Below are 20,602 nucleotides of genomic sequence, written 5' to 3'. Positions count from 1 at the left end.
GTAACTGAGGCCCAGAGAAGTGAAATGACTTGCCAAGGTCACACAGCAGACATGTGACAGACTCGGAGTGAGAACCCAGGTCCTCTGACTCCCAGACCTGTGTTCTTTTCAGTAGGCCACACTGCTTCTGTCTTCTATTTAGATGGAGAGCCTCATGTGGGACAGGGACTGTATCTGACCTGATTATCGGATCTCTACCCCAGTGCTTAAGACACTGCGCCTAACTAATGCCAGTCAATCCATCCATCCAAAACCAGGGTGGGCCAAACCTCAACGGGTCCCTGTGGCTGGAAGAAAGTTTCGTAATTCCCCATCAATGTGTGGCAAAAAAGGGTGGGGGGGCATTTTTTTTTTTTCCTCAGTAGCTCAGCTAACTATTTAGAAACACGTTTTTAAAAGCTGAGGCAGAGTCTCCAGATCCCAGGGCTTGCAGTTCCAGATTTTCTCCCCACTCATTGCCGGGTTCATTAGGTTGAGCGGCCGGAACTGGCAGTCCCAGGATGGTGGAGAGTTCAGGTCGGCCTGATTAATCACATGCCGACTAGATTGATAACATTTTATCGAGTGAACAAAAGGAATTTTTTCACTGTTTGATCGAGTTCTACTTTGTGCTCTTATAATAATAATAATAATGATGATGATGATGATGATGGTAGTATTTAAGCACTTATTACATGTCAAGCACTGTTCTAAGCACCGGGGAAAATACAAGGGAATCAGGTTGGGTACAGTCCCTGCATGGGCTTTGCCGTCTTAATCCCCATTTTACAGAGGAGGGAACTGAGAGACAGCAAGTTAAGTGATTTACCCAAGGTCACACAGCAGACATGTGGCATAGCTGGGATTAGAACCCAGGTCCTTCTGACTCCTAGGCTTGTGTTCTATCCACTAGGCCATGCTGCTTCTTTGACTTCTCACTCATCCTGGCCCCTCCACCCACCTTGTGAAGGAAAAAGAGGAGTCCACTTGGTTCTGAGGCTGAGGCCTGGGGGGGCCAGGTGATGATAAGCCAACCCCATCCCAAATGAAATGCTGATTGTGGTACATAGGACCTGACTCCCATTCAAATCTGGTGTGGGCGTAAGAGAGTCAGTTCAGACACAGCCCCTAGCCCACACTGAGTTCACAGTCTAGGAGGTGAGGAAGGTGTTCTGTTCTCCCCATTTTTATAGATGAGGCCCAGCATTTCAGTGACTTGCCCAAGGTCACACGGCAGGCCAGTGGATTAGACTCCCAGTCCAAAACTCCTTCCACTAAACCCACACAAACTGACATCCCACCCAGTAGCCCCTATTGTTGGGGTAGCAGAAGGGTCTTAGGAGGAACCCAAGCAACGCTGCCTTATTCAGAGTGGGGATTGAAAGAAGTTGTAGAATCTGCTTCCATTAAGGACTTTGAAAAATAACCTTCCCCAATCCCATCAATTGTAAGTCCCTTGAGAATGGAGACCATTTTACTGTCCTCTCCCAAGTGTTCACTAAAGTGCTCTGCCCAGTGAGCCCTCCCCAAATCCTCCTGATTGATTGGTTGTAGTGAAATATCTGGGGAGTGTGAAGTTTGCCCGTAGGCAGGGGGATGGCCAAGTTGACTTTCAGCAGTGAGATTCTAAGAGGGAGAAGCACTGGGAAGTACAGGGATTTCCCTACGAAAACCACCCCAAGGGTTAATCACTGATGGCACCGCAGGATTAAAACAGCTGTGAAAACAACCTTTGATCCCATGCAGACCCACTTGGAACCTAGGTAAGGTAAGAGGTCCAGCAGGTCTGGCCTCAACAGTCATTCCCTGCTTCCCCCAGCCTAATGTGAGAAAACTTTGTCCTAAGTCTCATCCATCTACTGGACATCTTTGAGTTTAATTGAGAGCAGGAGAATGTGTCAGGTAGCAATTCTCTTCTGGGAGAAGGCAGAACCATTTCCCTGTGCTAGCTTCAGGCAGATGGAAAAGATGCTTAGGCCTGGTGAAAATAATGGTAATGATGATGGTGTTCATTAAGTGCTTACTATGTGTCAAGCACTGTTCAGAGCTCTGGGGTAGGTACAAGCACTTAGAACATTGCTTTACACATAGTAAGTGCTTAACAAATGCTATCATTATTATTACAAGCTAATAAGGTTGGACATAGTCTTTGTCCCAGGTGGGTCTTGTAGTCTTAATCCCCATTTTACAGGTGAGGTCAGTGAGGCACAGAGAAGTGAAGTGATTTACCCAAGGTCACACAACAGACAAGTGGTGGAGCCAGGATTAGAATCCAAGTCCTTCTGATTCACAGGCCTGTGCTCTAGCCATTAGGCTATGCAGCTTCCCTAAGAATGAGGTAGTCCAATCTTTGCTGCCTTAAAGCTCCATCTTCTACATTTGTCAGTGAGACTTCCACTCTGTCTGGGTGGACTCGTATTCTTAACTTGGGTTGGAATTTGGGGAACCTTGGAATGGGAGTGGTTGTCTGGGGAGTTTAATCTTTTCCGATGATAGCTTTGAGGGAAGGTTAGGCTCAACTAGAGGCAGAGGGTGGCCTTGTGAAGTGAGAACGGGCCCAGGTGATCTGTCTCTGTCTTTCACCTGTTGGGTGATCTTGGACAAGTCCTTGAACCTCTGGGCCTCAATTTCCCCATCTGTCCAATGGGGATATAACTGCTGCCCTCCCTATTGTCTAGATTAAGTAGGCGCTCAATCAATATGATTTATTGATTGATAGATTGAGAGCCCCAGATGGGACTGGGTCTGATCTGAGGATCTTGAGTCAGTCAGTCGTATTTATTGAGCTCTCTTACTGTGTGCAAGTGCTTAGGAGAGTACAATATGCTTAGATTATGCTATGTTATATTGTTACATGTTATACTGTTCTATGACTAAGTCCCCCTTTTCCTCAGTTCCCCCTTCCCTCCCCATCAACCCAACTTGCTCCCTTGGTTGTACCCTCCCTCCCCGCCCTACCCTCTCTCCCCGCCCCACAGTGTTTGTGTATATATGTACATATCTATAATCCTATTTATTTATAGCAGTGCTTGTTTACTTGTTTTGATATGTATATATCTCTAACTCTATATCTGTTGATGCTATTGCTGCCTGTTTACTTGTTTTGATGTCTTGTCTCCCCCCTTATAGACTTTGAGCCTGTTGTGGGCAGGGATTGTCTCTCTTTGTTGCTGAATTGTACTTTCCAGTCACTTAGTACAGTGCTCTGCACCCAGTAAGCACTCAATAAACATGATTGAATGAATGAATGAAGTATGACAGACACATTCCCTGCCCACGGTGAACTTACACCAGCCTGGTATCTTCCCACCCCAGCCTCTCCCAGCGCTTAGCTTAAAATGATCGAGCTTCAGTGACTGATTCACCCAAGTTAATCCATGAAATTTAATGTTGTGTCTTTTCTTTTCAGACAGAGATTGCTAAAAGACTGAACACAATTCTCGCTCAGATCATGCCATTTCTGTCACAAGAGGTATGAACCATCTTCTGATTTTTTTTTACCCCCCTTTACACAGCCCCCTCCCAGTGTGACAGCCCCGAACCCCGGCGAGGCGGCTGTGACTTTACCTCAGAATGGCAGCCGCCTCAGTTCCAGAGGAGGATTGGCTTCAGTGGGGATGCCCAGGTGCCTGGGCACTTGGGACAGAGTGTTTCCCGCCCGCCCAGCTCGTCATCAGAGATTCTGGGCTAAACCCAACCACCCACTTGTGCATCTAGACTTCCGTCAGGAAGCTGAATGGCTGAGAGAGTAGTTCGCTCCAATCTTTCTTTGGGTGGGGCGGGGAGATAATGGCCCATTCCAGAATGAATCAGTGGTCTTTATCGGGAGCTTACTGCCTGCAGAGCACTGTACCAAACGCTTGGGCAAGTTCTAATGGAGTCGGTAGACACAACCCCATACACAAAGGACGTTTGAGGCTCTCTACCAAAGCAGGCCGTTGGCCCCAGATCCCGGCATCTCAGCCGGCTTCTGAGGTTGGGCCTCAGCCTCGTCGGGGAAAGGTAGTGAATCCGAGGATGCCTTAACCCCGGCTCGAAATTGTCTCCTTAGCACCAACAGCAGGTCGCTCAAGCCGTTGAGCGGGCCAAGCAAGTGACCATGACCGAGTTGAATGCCATCATCGGGGTACGTGGACTTCCCAATCTGCCTCTCACCGTGTGTATATCCCTTTTATTCCTATCATTTACCATCACCAGAGACAGCCCTGCCCTTCGGCTCCAAAGAATGGCGGCTCGCCCACCCTCCTTGCCTAGATGCAGCCGATCCCGGCCACCGCGCTGCCCATTGACCAGTCCATCGATCGGCGGTGTTTATTGACCAAACGGTTACTTCCTGATTTCTCATGGGAAGTCCAAAACCGTAGAGTGGCTTGGGGGCCTGATTCCTCTCCCAGCTTTAGGGTTCTTAATTTGAGGGGAGAAGGTGAGGGTAAGGAGGATGGCTTATCCTTCTTAGTTTTCCCTTTCCTCTTCCTCAAAGCAGCAGTCACGGGCACGGGACCCTCTCTCCAAGCCCTCCACGGCCCAGGGGTACCAATTTCCATTCTGGTAGGAAGTGGCCAGCCCTTCTTTTGGCTTCCTGGGGTCAGCTCTGTCTCTGTTGGAATGTCAATGTGAAATGTGCTGTTGGAGTTTGGTTGCTTTGGTGTCTCTTACATTGGGTTTGCCACTTTCACGTTGGCCCACACGCCACTCCGAAGGATGAAGGGGTTTTTGGGGCCCTGTACAGGAGCAGTTAGAAAACGGGATCTCTGCAGGGGGTGAGCCCAGCCCCACCCCCTTCTTGGAGCATACTTTGACTCGACAACTGCTTAGTGAAAGAAAAACCCATTAGGGCCAAGGAGCGCCATTCCCTGCTCTTCCTTGGATGGGCCACGACCTCAGTTGTCGCTGAGCCACTCGGTATCTTTAGGATCACCGCTCAAGGTCAAAATCTTAGTCTCCTGCCTTCTCTGTTACACTATCCTGCCCTCCCTTCTGCTGTGAAGTCAGCAGTTAGGAAATGGGATCCCATTATGTTCCTTGCTTATCCAGACTTTTCCCCAAGGTCACTTTTGGGCCCATGGAAAATTCAGAATTCCTCCTGGGAACAATTGTATTGTTGTCCCAGTGTTTATGGAAACTTTACTTACCTGGGGTGCCTCGGGGAATGGCAGCTTTTAAATGACAAGGAAGAGCTATTATTATGAGGATTATTTTACAGTTTGGGTCATCTCAAGAGTGGGCTCATCACATATATGTATGTATATATATATTTTAATGGTATTTGTGAAGCGTTTACTATGTGCCAAGCACTGTACAAAGCACTGAGGTAATCAGGTTGGGCACAGTCCCTGTCCCACATGGGGCTCGTGGTCTTAATCCCCATTTTACAGAAGAGAATTGAGGCACTGAGAAGTGAAGTGACTTGGCAGAGGTCACACAGTGGCCAGTGGCAGAGCTGGGATTAGAACCCAGGTCCCTTTGACCCCCAGGCCCATGCTCTAACCACTAGGACACACTGGAGGTTGAAATCCATATCAAAGGGACCCTAGAGGGCCCAGAACGTCTAATTCTCACCCTCTTATTCCTTCCCTGCCCTTAGTGCAGTGCTGGGCACACAGTAGGCGCTTAATAATAATGATGGCATTTATTAAGCGCTTACTATGTGCAAAGCACTGTTCTAAGCGCTGGAGAGGTTACAGAGTGATCAGATTGTCCCATGTGGGGCTCACAGTCTATCCCCATTTTATAGATGAGGTAACTGAGGCACAGAGATGTTAAGTGACTTGCCCAAAGTCACACACCTGACATTTGGTGGAGCTGGGATTTGAACCCGTGACCTCTGACTCCCAAGCCCGGGCTCTTTCCACTGAGCCACGCTGCTTCTCTGCTGCTTAATAAATCTATTGCTACTCTACTAATAATAATGGTGGTCTCTGTTAAGTGTTTATTATGAGCCAAGCCCTCTGCTGTGGAAGATTAATCAAATCCATCACAGTCCCCGTCTCTCTCACAGAAGGGAGAATAAGAATTTAGCTCCCATTTTACAGATGAGGAGACAGAGGCACCAAGAAACTAAGCGACTTGCCCTAAGTTATATCGAAGCCAGAAGTCAGGTTGTGGGGCCGGGATTAGAACTTGGCCTGGGCTCTTTCCACTAGGCTTCTCTGGAAAAATGGCCCTTCGAAAACAAGATGAAATTCAATCAGGACAAATGGGAGGAAGTCCACAAAAGGCCCTAAAACAAGCAGTGTGGCCCAGTGGAAAGAGCCCCGGACCTGAGAGACGGAGGACCTGGGTTCTGATCTCGGCTCTGCCACTTGTCTGCTGTGTGACCTTCGGCAAGTCACTTCACTTCTGTGCCTCAGTCACCTCATCTGTAATATGGGGATTGACTGTGAGCCCCGCATGGATCGTGTCCAATCTGATTATCTTGCATCTACCCCAGTGCTTAGTACAGTGCCTCACACATATCAAGGCCTTAACAAATACCATTTTAAAGAAAAAGTGACAGAGATTGTGGAAAACCTAGCTGAGCATAAGAACACAAAAAGATCATTGAATGGAAGGTTTATCAGGTCAACCCAAAAGCCCAATCAGGCGGGGATTGTCTTCCAACTCTGTTGCATCATACTTTCCCAAGGACTCAGTTCAGTGCTCCGTGCTTCGTAAATAGGAAGAAAGGAATGGGGATAGCCTAGCTGGGGAAGGGGTATCCAGGTTAGGGGGCAGGGGATGAGGGAAAGAGTGAGACTCTCTCTCACTCTGCCTCCATGCTGGAATGAATCAGGTGTATATATGTGTTTAAGGATAACGTGGGCGTGTGGATGTCATGATAGTGAGTGATGGAAGAGGGGAAGTTGCAGCAGACTCCCCTCCCTCCCCCTTCCCTCTCTTCCTCCTCCTCCCCTCTCTCCCTCACTTGCCCATCACTGTCAACAGCTGCATCACCTTGACGCATCAGTGCTCCAGTATCCTGCTCCCTCCTGCCTTCCTGGGGCCTCAGAGCAGCCTTGTGAATTTAGCGATTTCTCCTTCCGGGGAGGAAGATGGAGGGAGAAGCCCCTCCACAATTTGTCCAGCTCCCTTTACTTAGTATTTAGAAGGCGACGATGGCGGGCCAGAGCAGCAGCAGGCAGCTATTGGGAGTTCAATTAGCGCTGGTGAGCGGGGCGCGTGACCCCCATTTTTGAGGTAATTGGTTCCTCCGGTCGGCGGGAGCGTAGCTGTGGCCCCGTCATTAGCAGGCAGCACTTCGATCGCTACGCCTGACTAAGCTTCCCGAGGCGGGAGCGGCCCGCTCGGGCTGACGGGGCTGGTTAGGCGGAGGCTGACTGAAGTGAAAGCTGAGATCCAGTCAAGCGTAGGTTTCTTGTCAAGGAGAAGGAACCCCCGGGGAGCGAGCGAAAGACAAGCCCTGCTAGGCCTGGGGGGCTTAGGGAGCCTGGGGGCGTCTTCTGGAGAGCTCCGTTTGGCGCAGCATCATGACAGGAAGAACCCAGAGACATTTCAGTAGCCATTCAGGAGGCACAGTTGGCTCATCCCTTAGTGAGTACTGTTTCTCTCTGCCCTTGCATTGTTCTTTTGTAGTGCTTACTTTGTGCCAAGTACTGTATTGAGCACTGGGGTAGATTCAAGTTGGACACGGTCCCTGTCTCACATGAGGCTCAGAATCCTAGTAGGATTTAATCCCCATTTTACAGGCGAGGTGGCTGAGGCACAGAGACTTGAAGTGACTTGCCCAGGACCACACGGAAGACAAGTGGCAGAGCCTGGATAAGAACCCAGGTCCTCTGACTACCAAGCCCAGACTCTTTCCCCTATGGCATGCTGCTTCCCTCTCGTGGGTTTGGATGCCCCGATCTGGTGGGTGAGTTCCGGAAATAGCAAGATGTAGACAGACAGCTCTGCCCTTTGTCATCTGCTCCTCTGCCCCCTTCTTCCCTGCTTTCTCCTCCTCCAGCAAACCCATCCCCCCTATATTTTACCAGCTGTTGGTGCTGTCGCTCCCATCTTGGAGCAATGTGCCCCCAGAATATCTGTGCTGAGGAGATCAAGGCTGATGGAGTAATTAAATTTACCCGTCCCTGGGGGGCTCAAGCTTCAGCCAGGAATCTATGTTTTTTTCCCAAACTGGGAGGCAGATAGAAGAAGGGAGGGAGCCAACGAGAGGTAGGCAAGGGTGGGGTGGGGTGGGGTGGGGGGAGGTGGGGGGTGGAGGGAGTCAGGCTTGGCACTGCCCCTAGAACATGCAAAGCTGAACTTTGCATTTTGTCCTTAGTCCCTGTGGTCATTCCCGTTCCTTTTTCTGGGAAGCTGGTGGGTTGGGGGCCTTAACTCGGGTGCCATTGTGCTGATGTTTTTGAGGAACAGAATGGGGGTGTCTAGCCGGGAGCCCTCCAGCCTCGAGAGGGGCCCGGTAGCGCCAGTGTGGGGAGGACCGGGCCACGCCTTCGGATTCAGCCGGATTTTAATGACACGTGCTCCCATGCCACCCGTCTGGCTCTATTTCCCAAGAAAGCCGTCGGAGGTGAAGACGTGGGCATCGGAAGAGTTCCGGAAGCTCTCTGGGAATGAGACCAAGGGGCCCAGCCCGTCTTTCTGAAGTCAAGAGCCGTTCACATACTCCACATCCAGAACGCGATCCTGGCCCCTCCGGCTCGGGGCTCTGGGGAAATCGAGCCCTCGATGTGGTCCCAGCTCTGGAAACGATTAGACTCCTCGACTAAATTTAACGCAAGTGGTGAACTTAAGTGGTCAACCATTAAATCGGTTAACAAAGGCATGAAGGAAGATGTACATAATCCAATTAAAGATCACTCTCCAAGCAAGACCGGGTCTCCTCTGCCAGCCTTGTGCATTTGCTGCTTTTTCCTGTCTCCTGGAAGATTTGCTCAGCCCACGCCGTCACTAGAGACACCAGGAGGGAGACGTCTCTGGTGTCAGGCTTGACTCCCGCACTCTTCCTGGGGCTGGGGTTTGGAGTGGACTGGGAGGAGAGGGGTGGAGAGAAGAGAGCGAAGAGCTCAGATTGCAAATCTTCAGGTTGCCCAGGAGGGCAATGGGAACCAACAGGCCCCATTGTGGCCTGGGTTTCCACCACACCTCACCCCCGTCTGTCGGCTATGGAGCCAGTGGGGAGAAAACGGAGCTTTCCAACAGCCAGATGGTTAATTTGGGGCCTTCTGCTTCACCCTCAACTTTTGTTTTAAAGACACTGGACCCTTTCTTTTTCAAAACATAAAAGCTCTCCATTTCACTGTTGGGGGGTCTGCCCCTCCCAGTGGCTCAACCAAATCGGACGGCAAAACGCTTTTGTAGGTTCATGCCCCCTGCCCGACCCTTGCCCTCAAGTCCAGCATTCGTCATGGGTGAAATCTGTCCCGTGTTTAAGAGGGGCCAGAGCCACCCCAGTAAAGCAGCGGCCCGTGGACGAGGACAGGAGCCCCAGAAGGAAGCCAGAGCATCGCCAAGACCCATGATCTGGAGAGGAAGAAGCCAAGTCCAGGGGCCATTTGGCCTCCTTTCACTGGGATCCCAGGCGGTTCTGGGCTGCTGTTGGCATCGGCTCCTTCCTTTCATCTGCCCAAGGCCAGCCGCCCCCCGGGGTGGGCGTGCTCAGCCCAAGGCAGAAAAGATCCCGAGGGACCTCGGCACCCGAGTGCCGACATTTTATGGAGGAGCTATCCACTCTGTGGGTCTTCCTCTTCCCTGCACCCCTGGGGTGTGAACATCCTGATAGGGATGGGGGGCAAAACTGGCCCCACTCAGAAGTGAGGGAAGTGTCCTTGGGCGAGCCAACATGGAGCTATCCGGCAGCGGGGGTGCCAACCTCCTTCAGCCCCCACCTCTCATCCTGACAGACACCTCATCCCTTGGCACCTACTTGGATTCTACTTTTGGATTTTCAGATGGGTCATAGGTCATCACGAGGGCTGTCGCCAAGGAACACCTGGCTCGTCATGTGTCTTGCATTTGGATAAAATCTCAAACACTTCACTTTGACCTGACGATTGGTTGATGATAATTTGGTATTAAGTGCTTCACAAGGAGTCAAAACATTCTGCTATGCTTTGTGGAAGATAAACAGAATCAGATCAAATGCAGTCTTTGTCCCACCCGTGTTCCTGTTCTGAGGTGGTATTTGTGGTATTTGTTAAGCACTTACTATGTGCCAAGCATGGGGTAGATACAAGCAAATAGGGTTGAGCGAAGTCTCTCTCCCACATGGAACTCACAATCTTCATTCCCATTTTACAGATGAAGTAACTGAGGCATAGAGAGAACTAAAGTGACTTGCCAAGGTCAGGCAGCAGGGTGGAGGTGGAATCCATATCCTTTGGACTCCCAGACCCATGCTGTATCCACTGGGCCACACTGCTCTGTCATTCAAGTGGCTACTCTGAACCCAAGCTGTCCTTTTTTTTTAATGGTATTTGTTAAACACTTACTAAGTGTCAGGTACTGTACTAAGTGCTGGGGATTATACAGACTCATTCGTTCATTTATTTGTATTTATTGAGCGCTTACTGTGTGCAGAGCACTCAAGTTGGACACAGTCCATGTCCCACATGGGGCTCAGTCTTAATCCCCATTTTACAGATGAGGGAACTGTGGCCCAGAGAAGTGTAGTGACTTGCCCAAGGTCATCCAGCAGATAGGTGGTGGAGCCGGGATTAGAACCCAGGTGCTTCTGACTCCCAGGCCTATGCTCTGTCTAGTAGGTCATGCTGCTTCTCAACAGGCTGTCTACCCATTAGAACAGTTGTCCATGGAAGCTTGTTTCATATACTCTGAATCGCTGTCGGTCAAGCGGGAAAGCATCTGTTAGAAGGGTTGTGATTCAGACAATCAAGAGAAGAGTGTACAGGAGGAGGAAGCATGGTAGTCCCTAGAAGACCTCTTAATAATGACAATAATAATGTGTCAAGCAATAACAATGTGTCAAGCACTATGCTAAACACCGGGGAAGATACAATCCCTGTCTCATGGGGGCTCACAGCCTAGAAGGTGGGAGAAGGATTTAATCCCCATTTTACAAATGAGGAAATTGAGGCTCAGGGAAGTGTGGTGACTTGCCCATGATCCCACAGCAGACAGGCAGCAGAGCCAGGATTAGAACTCAGGTCCTCTGACTCCCAGGCCCGGGCTCTTTCCACTAAGCAATGCCATTTCCTGCTGCCATGCTGTCTCCTGACCCTCCCTCCCCCAGCCCAGCATTCGTGCTTCATCTGCAGGCAAAAAGCTGCCTGAACTCAGGGAACGACAAGTCGGATTGATTTCCTGGCCTCTCCCAGCCATGTCTCTTGCCAGGTTAGGGATGAGGTGTTTGGGAACTGAAGGATTTGTGTCTCTGTTTCTTGCCTTGGGGCTGGTTCCACGCCTTCTCCCTGATCTCTGGAAGCAGCAGTCCCCTTACAGAGGGACTGGATTTTCCAGGCATCCAGGAGAGCAGATATCCAACTGAGGTTTGGAAACAAAGGTGGCTTTTGTCGGACTTGCACCTATCTCAGTGAAGCCCCTCCACAGCCCCCACCGGGAGAAGACGTGGACGTGGGGTCATGTCACAGAATGGCCTAGTGGATATAGCCCGGGCCTGGTATTCAGGAGGACCTGGGTTCCAGTCAGGGCTCTGCCACTTGTCTGCAGTTTGACCTTGGGGAAGTCACTTCACTTCTCGGTGCCCCAGTTACCTCCTCTGGAAACCAGAGATTGACTGTGAGCCCCCATGGGGCACAGACTGTGTCCCACCTAATTACTTTGTATCTACACTGGCGCTTAGAACAGTGCCTGGCACATAATAAGCCCTTAGCAAATACCATTAAAAAAAAAAAGTATCCATGGGAACGCATGAAGGGCTGGCTCTCTCTTTTCCCAACTAGCCCCAAGGCCCTGCTGGCCTGGGCTGGGGATGGGGTCTAGCAGAGAATGAGGGCCTGCTTAGGCAAAGGTAACCACCCCCTGACTGCCCACCAGGACCACCCACAGAGGAATGGGTTTGGGACCCTGCCAGCCTCTGACTGGGTTTGTATTGGGGCTGTGGCTTTGGAGATCAGCGAGGCTGTTGTGGGTTTGGGTTAAGAGGCTGGTGAAGGAGCTCCCAAAGAGTCTTTTGGTGTATGTGGAGTGGGTGGGGGAGTGGAGAGAGAGAATGAAAGGCCCAAACCCAACCTCAGGCAGCCCTTGCCTCTACCTCAGACTTCTTCCATAGACCTTGCTCCTTGCCTAGGGTTGTGATTTGTACGGCTGAGCTTACCTTCTGCCTCAGCAGGGAGTTAGCCTATCAGAAGCCGGTATTGCAGCTCAAACCAAATCCAGTCCATAAATTAGTTATGTATCACAAGCTCCTTGAACCCTTTGCTTGTGGGAGTTGGGAAGGAGCCTTCTCAGACCAGCTTAAGAAGCTCTTGAGGTAGAAGAGTTCCTCAGCAGCCTGGTCCCTGGGTTGCCCTTTCTTTCCTCCTCTCCTCCTCTGGTCCTCCACTCCCTTCCTGGCATCTGTCTTTTTTCCTTTTCTTGTGAAAAGCAAGACTCTGTGTTTCGGCCATCCCGCAAAAGCTGATTGGCTGTTGTCATCTGAATGAGGTTGACTGAGGGATGAGTGGCGTTCTGAGGGAATTCTGGGAAATAATAATAATAATGTTGGCATTTGTTAAGCGCTTACTATGTGCAAAGCACTGTTCTAGGCGATTGGGGGGATAAAAAGTGATCAGGCTGTCTCATGTGAGGCTCACAGTCTTAATCCCCATTTTACAGATGAGGTAACTGAGGCTCAGAGATGACTTGCCCAAGGTCACACAGCAGACGTGGCGGAGCCAGGATTCGAACCCCTGACCTCTGACTCCAAATCCCATGCTCTTTCCACTGAGCCACACTGCTTCTCTAAGTAATGGCCGGCAGATTGGTTGGGGCTGATAAAGGGAAGAGGGTGGAGCCCATGGACTAAATTTAGGGCAGTTTTGGGGTGAGGTGGGGAGTGACATCGAGACAGAGAAGGAGAAGGAGTAAGAGATTAAAACAAGAATGAACCATGGGCTGGTCCCTGACAAGATCTGGGATAGTATGAGGAAATAGCAGCATTCTTGATGTTTACTAGCCAAACCCAAATCCGAAGGCAGCTGTTTTGGGGATATGTGATCCATGTTTTGCCAAAAAATGCCACTCCATCCTTCAACAAGATAATATTTTTGCAGCTTCTCACACCCAGACTGTAGGATTTTCACCTTGGAGGAGGTCCTGGAGTTTCTAGATCCTAGGAAAAAAAATCCTCCACTCTCCCCCCACCTCCCCTCCCCCACAACTGCCGAGGCTGGAGGTCCTATAGGACTGTAAAACGGGGCCTCCCTCCATCTAAAGGCCTGGGATATCTTGAGGGAATAAGAAATGGCTTCGCTTGAGTTGAATTGTTCTCCATCTCCGTGTGCATTATTTATCACGGGCTTGGAGACTCACATGAGAAATACCGTCTGAAATCTCCGCCGTGAGTGCCGGAAGACAGGTCTGGTCTAAATTGAAGCCCATTAATGCAGACCGGGGCCTTCACAGAGAGGGAGAGGACCATGGTGTCTCAGCCCATGCTGATGGACCTCCTTCCCAGCCCCCAGCTCCCTGCCGCTGCTCGACTCAATGCCCCACCCCCATTTTCCCCACTTCCCAGCTGCCCAACAGAAGGGTTCATGGCTGATTTTATTACAGCAGCAGCAGCTCCAGGCCCAGCACCTCTCCCACGCTACCCACGGGCCTCCGGTCCAGCTGCCTCCTCACCCGTCGGGACTGCAACCGCCCGGGATCCCGCCAGTCACGGGAAGCAGCTCGGGGCTGCTCGCCCTCGGGGCCCTGGGCAGCCAGCCCCACCTGACCGTGAAAGATGAAAAAAACCACCATGATCTGGACCACAGAGGTGAGGACCCTGCAGGGGTGGGGTGTGGCGGAAGTGGTGGGAAGAGGGGAGTGGAGGAAAGGAGGGAAGACACACCTCTGGACCCTGGACACACTAGAAGCCTAAGGGGATCTTTCCCTGTAAGGTGGGAAGACCGACTCCAGTGTGAAACCCTGGCCCTAGAGGTCCTGGGTGGGTAATAATAATGGTGGTATTTGTTAAGCGCTTACTATGGACCAGGCACCGGGATCGATACAAGCAAATTGGGTCAGACACAGTCCATATCCCACATGGGGCTCACAGTTTTAATCCCCATTTTACAGATGAGGTAACTGAGGCCCAGAGAAGTGAAGTGACTTGACCAGGGACACACAGCAGACAAGTGGCAGAATCGAGTTTAGAACCCAGGTCGTTCCGACTCCCAGGTCCCAAGCCGGTACTCTATTCACTAGGCCATGCTGTTTCTGCTGGGTAGACCTACAGGAAGTCTTTTAGACTGTAAACCTTCTGTGGGCAGGGATTGCATGAAGCAACTCTGTTGTATTTGAACTTTCCCAGGCGCTTAGTGCTCTGCATCTCAGTAAGCACTCAGTAAATGCCATTGATTGAGAATGTCAAAGCCCAGGAAAAGCTTGGGAGGAGAGCCAGTTCCCTCTGAGGAACCGGCAGGCGGCCAGAATGCCAGGGAAGAAGGGGCTGCCATCCTTTGACGGGCAGTAGCAAGTAAGGAGGAGTGAAGTTTGGGCGGCTCTGCGAGTTGGCAGGCGTGGGAATGATTCAACCATCAGCCTAAAAGCCAGTGTTTTCCTTTGGGCTCTTGGTCTCATTCTGGTCAGCTCTCCTCAGCCAGCCCACCCCAACCAAGAAAATCAAACACTCAGTGGTGATTTTTTTGTTTAAATCTCCCCTGCCCAGAGAGGCTGACTTGAACAGGCCAAACCCCCTGTTGATTTAGCGTTAAGTCTAAGGTTGGGACAGAGCTATGGCAGGTGGAAAGGAACACACCACTCCAGGGTTGGGGGTCGGAGTTAGTCAGTGATGGCATTTACTAGCCCTGTGCTAAGTGCTGGAGTTAGGCCGGGTGAGGCTATGAAGACTTGGGCAGGGAGCTGGTTACCCCTCATCCCATCGCCATCTCGATGTGGGATGAGCCTGCACCCTTTCCTCTCATGATCATTTGTCTGTACTTACACCAGTCTGGTTTCTAGCCTTTTAATTATAATAATCACCATGGTATCTGTTAGGCGCTTACTCTGTGCCAAGCATTGGGATAGATGCCAGACAGTCACATCTGACCCAGGGAATTCTTGGTTTTAGGGGGAAGGAGGGCAGTAGTTAAAACACAACACCAGCTGGGTGAAGCCACCCCGGGAATCCGGTGGTCCAGCCACCTCCGCTTACTGGCCGCTCGAGGCCAGCAGTAGTAGCTGAGTCTGGAGCAGGTCAAGGAGGTCACCCACCCATGCTGGTAATCTCATTGTGGGCAGCGACTGTGTCTGCTTATTGTTCTATTGTTCTCTTCCAAGCGCTTAGTACAGTAAGTGCTCAATAAATATGATTGAGGTAATGAATGAATTCCACCCTGGATTTAACTTGTTTTTCTTTTTCACCTTTCTCTCTTCTCCGGGGACGCCTATCTGCTTCGTGCCGACTAGAGAGAGATTCGAGCGCAGTAAGTATCCCGTGGCCCGGTCCAAGCGGGGTTGGTTTGGGACGGTGATTTTTCTTCCATCAGGATCCTTGTTTGAGAAACTTCCTGCTCAGTGCTCGCTCCGGGCGAGTCCAGGGGCAGGTTCTCCAATTGGGTTTCTTGGCTGAAAATGTCCGAGGCATTCTGCTGCAAACAACAGTGACAGTAATTATAGTAATAATAATTGAACCATTGATATTTATTGAGCACTTACTGTGTGCAGAGCACTGCACTAAGCAGCTAGGAGAGTACAATGTAACAGAGTTGATAGACACCTTCCTTGCCCACAATGAGCTGATGATAATATCATCATCTCATATTTCCAGTCAGGTGTATTTATTGCGTGTGCAGGGCACTGTACTAAGCAATTGGGAGAGTACAACACAACAATATAGCAGACACATTCCCTGCCCACAGTGAGCTTAAAGTCTAGTGAGAAGCAGCATGGCTCAGTGGAAATGGAAAGAGCATGGGCTTTGGAGTCAGAGGTCATAGGTTCAAATTCCGACTGCTGCTTGTCAGCTGTGAGATTTTTGGGCAAGTCACTTCACTTCTCTGTGCATCAGTTCCCTCATCTATACAAGGGGGATGAAGACTGTGAGCCCCCTGTGGGACAACCTGATCGCCTTGAAACCTCCCCTGCACTTAGAACAGTGCTTGGCACATAGTAAGTGCTTAATAAATGCCGTCATTATTATTATTATAGTGGGAGCTTATTCCCAAAGTGGTTTCTCACCAGTCATCTCATTTCATCCTCTCTGGGAGGGCAGGCAGAGGCAGGTGATATCTCCGTTATATGGATGAGGAAACTGAGGCCCAGAAAGATTGAGTGACTTGCCTGATGTCACACAGCAGGCCCAGGCAGAGCCGGAATGTGCACCTGGGGCCTCCTGACTCCCAGCCAGCCCTGGGCTCCTTCGGGGAGGCCACCAATCAGAAAGGAGAGTCAGTCAATCATATTTATTGGACGCTTACTGTGTGAGAGCACTGTACTAAGCGGCTGGAAGAGTATAATAGAAAAATATGAGAGACACATTCCCTGCCCACAAGGAGCTTACAGTCTAGAGTAGTGGAAGTCAAGTGCGGTCATCGAGCGATCCCAGAATGAAGCCAGTGGTTGCCTCAGCCTCCTGCCCTTTAAGTAATCGGGAGGGGCTGCTTGTCATTTTTCTTTAAACCTCCATAATAGGTCGATTATGATATCCTGGGAAAATGCCCATATTGTGGGAAGGATCAGATGAAATCCGAAATAGGGCCAAGGTGGAAAAAAAAACATGAAAACGTCAACGGAGGTGGAGACACGAAAGAACAGCCCCCAAGAGGGAGGAAATGAAAGGAAACAGTAACACCCCACAGGCTTCGGAAAGGGTCTGAGCCCTGCTCCATACAGTTGGTGGGACCAAGCGTAAGCAAGCACAAACCGTCTTGCCAGGGCGCTGTCTCCGTGCCAGCTTTGAGATTTGGGTTAAACCTCTTTGATTGCACTGTGCTGCTAAGATTCTGTTTCAATTGAATGAGCTTTGTGAATGAGTGCAGTCAACTCAGGGTGGATGGAAATTCTTCAGTGATTAGCGAAGCTATTTCATTCCCGATCACCGTTCTATTATCTCGGGCCATCTGAGCTGTTGGGATGACTCTGGTTATTACATTGTGTTAAGTAGGACTTGGAAGGTCAAGCAGTTAACTAACCATCTAGTTAAATGCGGTGGTCGGAAGCAATTGTAGCCCCGGGCGGCCCCTTCCCCATCTCGCCTACCCCTCTTAATTTCTCCCCCCACCCGGCCTTTATGACCTTCCAACTCTCAGTGTTAGGTGGCCCTGAGAGCACAGTTGTTTGGGGTTCATTCATTCATTCATTCATTCATTCAGTCGTATTTATTGAGCACTTACTGTGTGCAGAGCACTGTACTAAGCGCTTGGGAAGTACAATTCGGCAACAGATAGAGACGGTCCCTACCCAGCAATGGGCTCACAGTCTAGAAGGGGGAGACAGACAACAAAACAAAACATGTGGACAGGTGTCAAGTCATCAGAATAAATAGAAATAAAGCTAGATGCACATCATTAACAAAATAAATAGAATAGTAAATATGTACAAGTAAAATAGAGCAGTAAATCTGTACAAACATATATACAAGTGCTGTGGGGAGGGGAAGGAGGTAGGGAGGGGGGGATGTGGAGGAGGAGAGGAAAAAGGGGGCTCAGTCTGGGAAGGCCTCCTGGAGGAGGTGAGCTCTCAGTAGGGCTTTGAAGGGAGGAAGAGAGCTAGCTTGGCGGATGTGTGGAGGGAGGGCATTCTGGGCCATGGGGAGGACGTGGGCCGGTGGTTGATGGCTGACAGACAAGAACGAGGTACAGTGAGGAGGTTAGCGGCAGAGGACCAGTGGGTTCCATTTTGGGGGGAATTAAATCACCAGTGGTATTTATTGAACGCTTAATATGTGCAGAGTACATAGTAAGCAGTGTGGCCCAGTGGATAGTGCACAGATCTGGGAGTCAGAAGGACCTGGGTTCTAATCCTGGTTCTGCCACTTATCTACTGGCTGACCTTGGGCAAGTCATTTCACTTCTCTGTGCCTCAGTTACCTCATCTGTAAAATGGGGATTAAGACTGTGAACCTGATGTGGGACAGGGACCGTGTCCATCCTGACAACCTTGTATCTACCCCTTAGCACAGTGCCTGGCACATAGTAAGCGCTTAAGAAATGCCATTTAAAAAAATGAAGAGTACTAAGCACTTGGGAGAGTACAGTAAGAAAGAGTTGGAAGTCACCTGTGGTATTTAGCCCGAGAGAGGTCTGCTGAGGTTGAGAAACCATTTACTTCCCCATCACTCCTCCCCACTGCCAAAAAAGTCAACTTTGTGATTTTTCATCACCAGGCCCACCCTCCCTCGGTCTACCTCCCATCGCTTTTTCCTCCCTCTCAGCTTCATGCCCAGACACTTGAACGGTTTCTGTTAGAGGGAATTCAGATGAGGTGACAAAGAGCCAGTCTCTTGTCTTCTGGGCATTTTAGTCTTTCCCAGCAGAGCGAGACCACAGGCTAGTCCTTGAAGAGTCAAATGGAGATGAATCAAAGGGCCATCACTTTAGGGGGGCGGGGGAGGGGAGGGTCGCAGCCCCTGGTGGGGGTAGGACAGTGCCGGAGGGGGACGGAAGATGGGAGAGATGGTCTGGAAGTGTCCCCGGTGGGGGTTAATACGACCATAATCGGAGGTAGATTCATTGATATTTCCGGGCCTAGCCCAGGCAATAAAAAATACTTAGTTTCTTGGCTGCGTGCCGACCAAAGGCGGACTGGATCGATGCCTCTAAATGCCTGACATGATTCTTTGGTAGCGGTGAGCTTTTTCTGCATGACTGCATGAGAAGAAAGGCGACGGTGTTATCCAAAGCTGCTTATTGGGTTCCGAGGGGAAACTTGAACTGCTTTCCCGCTCCCTTTCTTTCCCGTCTGAAAAGGAAAGCCTGGGAGCCGAAGACCGTCTCCACTTAGTGTGGGGTGGGGGGCCCCCTTCTCCGAAGAGACGGAAGGATGGTGACTTGGGCCACGGATGCTAATTAAAACCGCCCCAGCCAGGCGGGAGTTTGGGGCGAATTGGGGCTTTCATTAGAGCCTCCTGCGTTTCTGAGGCTTTAGAACTCAGCTGTCTTCATGTGGTCTGGGCAGAATCTTGGCACCAAAGGGTCCCCGGGCAGGGGCAGATTAGCCCACGAGACCCTCATTCATTCATTCAATCATATTTATCGAGCGCTTACTGTGTGCAGACTGTACTAAGCGCTTGGGAAGTACAATTGGCAACACGTAGAGACGGTCCCTACCCAACAGCGGACTCACCCTCCCCAGTGGCTGTCACTTCCCGCGTCCACCCGACCAAATAATTAATTAGCCATCAGCCAGTGTGGTATCGAGCACTTAATAATAACAGTAATGATAATAATTGTGGTATTTGTTAGTGCTTAGTGTGTGTCAACCCCTGTTCTAAACGCTGGGGTAGGTACGAAATAATCAGGTTTGAAACAGTCTCTGTCCCCTGTGAGGCTCACAGTCTTAATCCTCAGGTTAAGGTAACTGAGGCCCAGAGAAGTGAAGTTATTTGCCCCAGGTCACACAGCAGACAAGTGGAGGATTCAGGATTAGAACCCAGTTCCTTCTGGCTCCCAGGCCTGTGCTCTGTCCACTAGACGTGCTGCTTCTCAGAGGAGTGGGTGGGTAGAGGAAATGAAGGCTTAGTTGGGGAAGGCCTCTTGGAAGAAATGTGAATTTAGATGAGTTTTCAAGGTGGGGAGAGCAGTGGTCTGCCATATAGAACAGTAATAAAAATAACCTTGGTATTTGTTAAATGTTTATTGTTTGCCAGGCACTGTGCTAAGTGCTGGGGTGAGTACAAGCAAATCGGGTTAGACACAGTCCCTGTCCCAGATGGGGCTCATAGTCTTAATACCCATTTTCCAGTTGAGGTAACTGAGGCCCAGAGAAGTGAAGTGACTTGTCTGAGGCCATACAGCAGACAAGTGGCCGAGCCACTTAGAACCCCATGCCCTTCTGACTCCCACACCCATGCTCTATCCACTATGCCATGCCGCTTCCTGGGGGAGGAGTTCCGGGTCTGAGGGAGAAATGGGGCAAGGGATCGGTGGCAGGGCAAATGAGGTTGAGGTCCAGGAAGCACTCTTCTTACGCCTCTGGCTGCCTACGCCAGACGGGCTGGAGGGGAGAAATCACGGGGTGATGCTCCTGGAATGTGGCTTAGCAACAAGGGGACGATCCAGCCACCAGTCGGTACAGGGCGGTTGCAAGTCATTCATTCAGTCAGTCGTATTTATTAAGTACTTACTGTGTGCGGAGCACTGTACTAAGCCCTTGAGAGAGTACAATACAAGAATAAATAGGTACATCCCCTGCCCACAACAAGCTTACAGTCTAGAGGAGACAGACGTTAATATAAATAAATACAATTACAGATATGGGCATAAATGCTAGGCTGGGAGGGGGAATGAATGAAGGGAGCAAGTCAAGCTGACACAGGAGGGACTGGGTGAAGAGGAAAGGAGGGCTTAGTTAGGGA

General features: G+C 50.4%; 1 protein-coding gene across 8 annotated transcripts in view; it reads left to right on the top strand.

The window, feature by feature from the left end:
• Positions 1–20,602, top strand: part of TLE3 (TLE family member 3, transcriptional corepressor) — a 57,514-nt gene that overhangs the window by 20,116 nt on the left and 16,796 nt on the right. For 3 of the 8 annotated variants that reach the window (XM_038767096.1, XM_038767091.1, XM_038767089.1), the window contains exons 5-8: positions 3,389–3,451; positions 4,031–4,135; positions 13,657–13,861; positions 15,496–15,512. In XM_038767096.1, the coding sequence (XP_038623024.1) occupies positions 3,389–3,451; positions 4,031–4,135; positions 13,657–13,861; positions 15,496–15,512 (390 nt within the window). The remainder of the gene's footprint in view (positions 1–3,388; positions 3,452–4,030; positions 4,136–13,656; positions 13,862–15,495; positions 15,513–20,602) is intronic. The other 5 variants (XM_038767097.1, XM_038767093.1, XM_038767095.1 and 2 more) reach the window with 3 other exon arrangements.

This window comes from Tachyglossus aculeatus, chromosome 26, assembly GCF_015852505.1.
Source record: "Tachyglossus aculeatus isolate mTacAcu1 chromosome 26, mTacAcu1.pri, whole genome shotgun sequence".
Lineage (NCBI taxonomy): Eukaryota > Metazoa > Chordata > Mammalia > Monotremata > Tachyglossidae > Tachyglossus > Tachyglossus aculeatus.
This window is presented reverse-complemented; position numbering and strand designations above follow the sequence as displayed.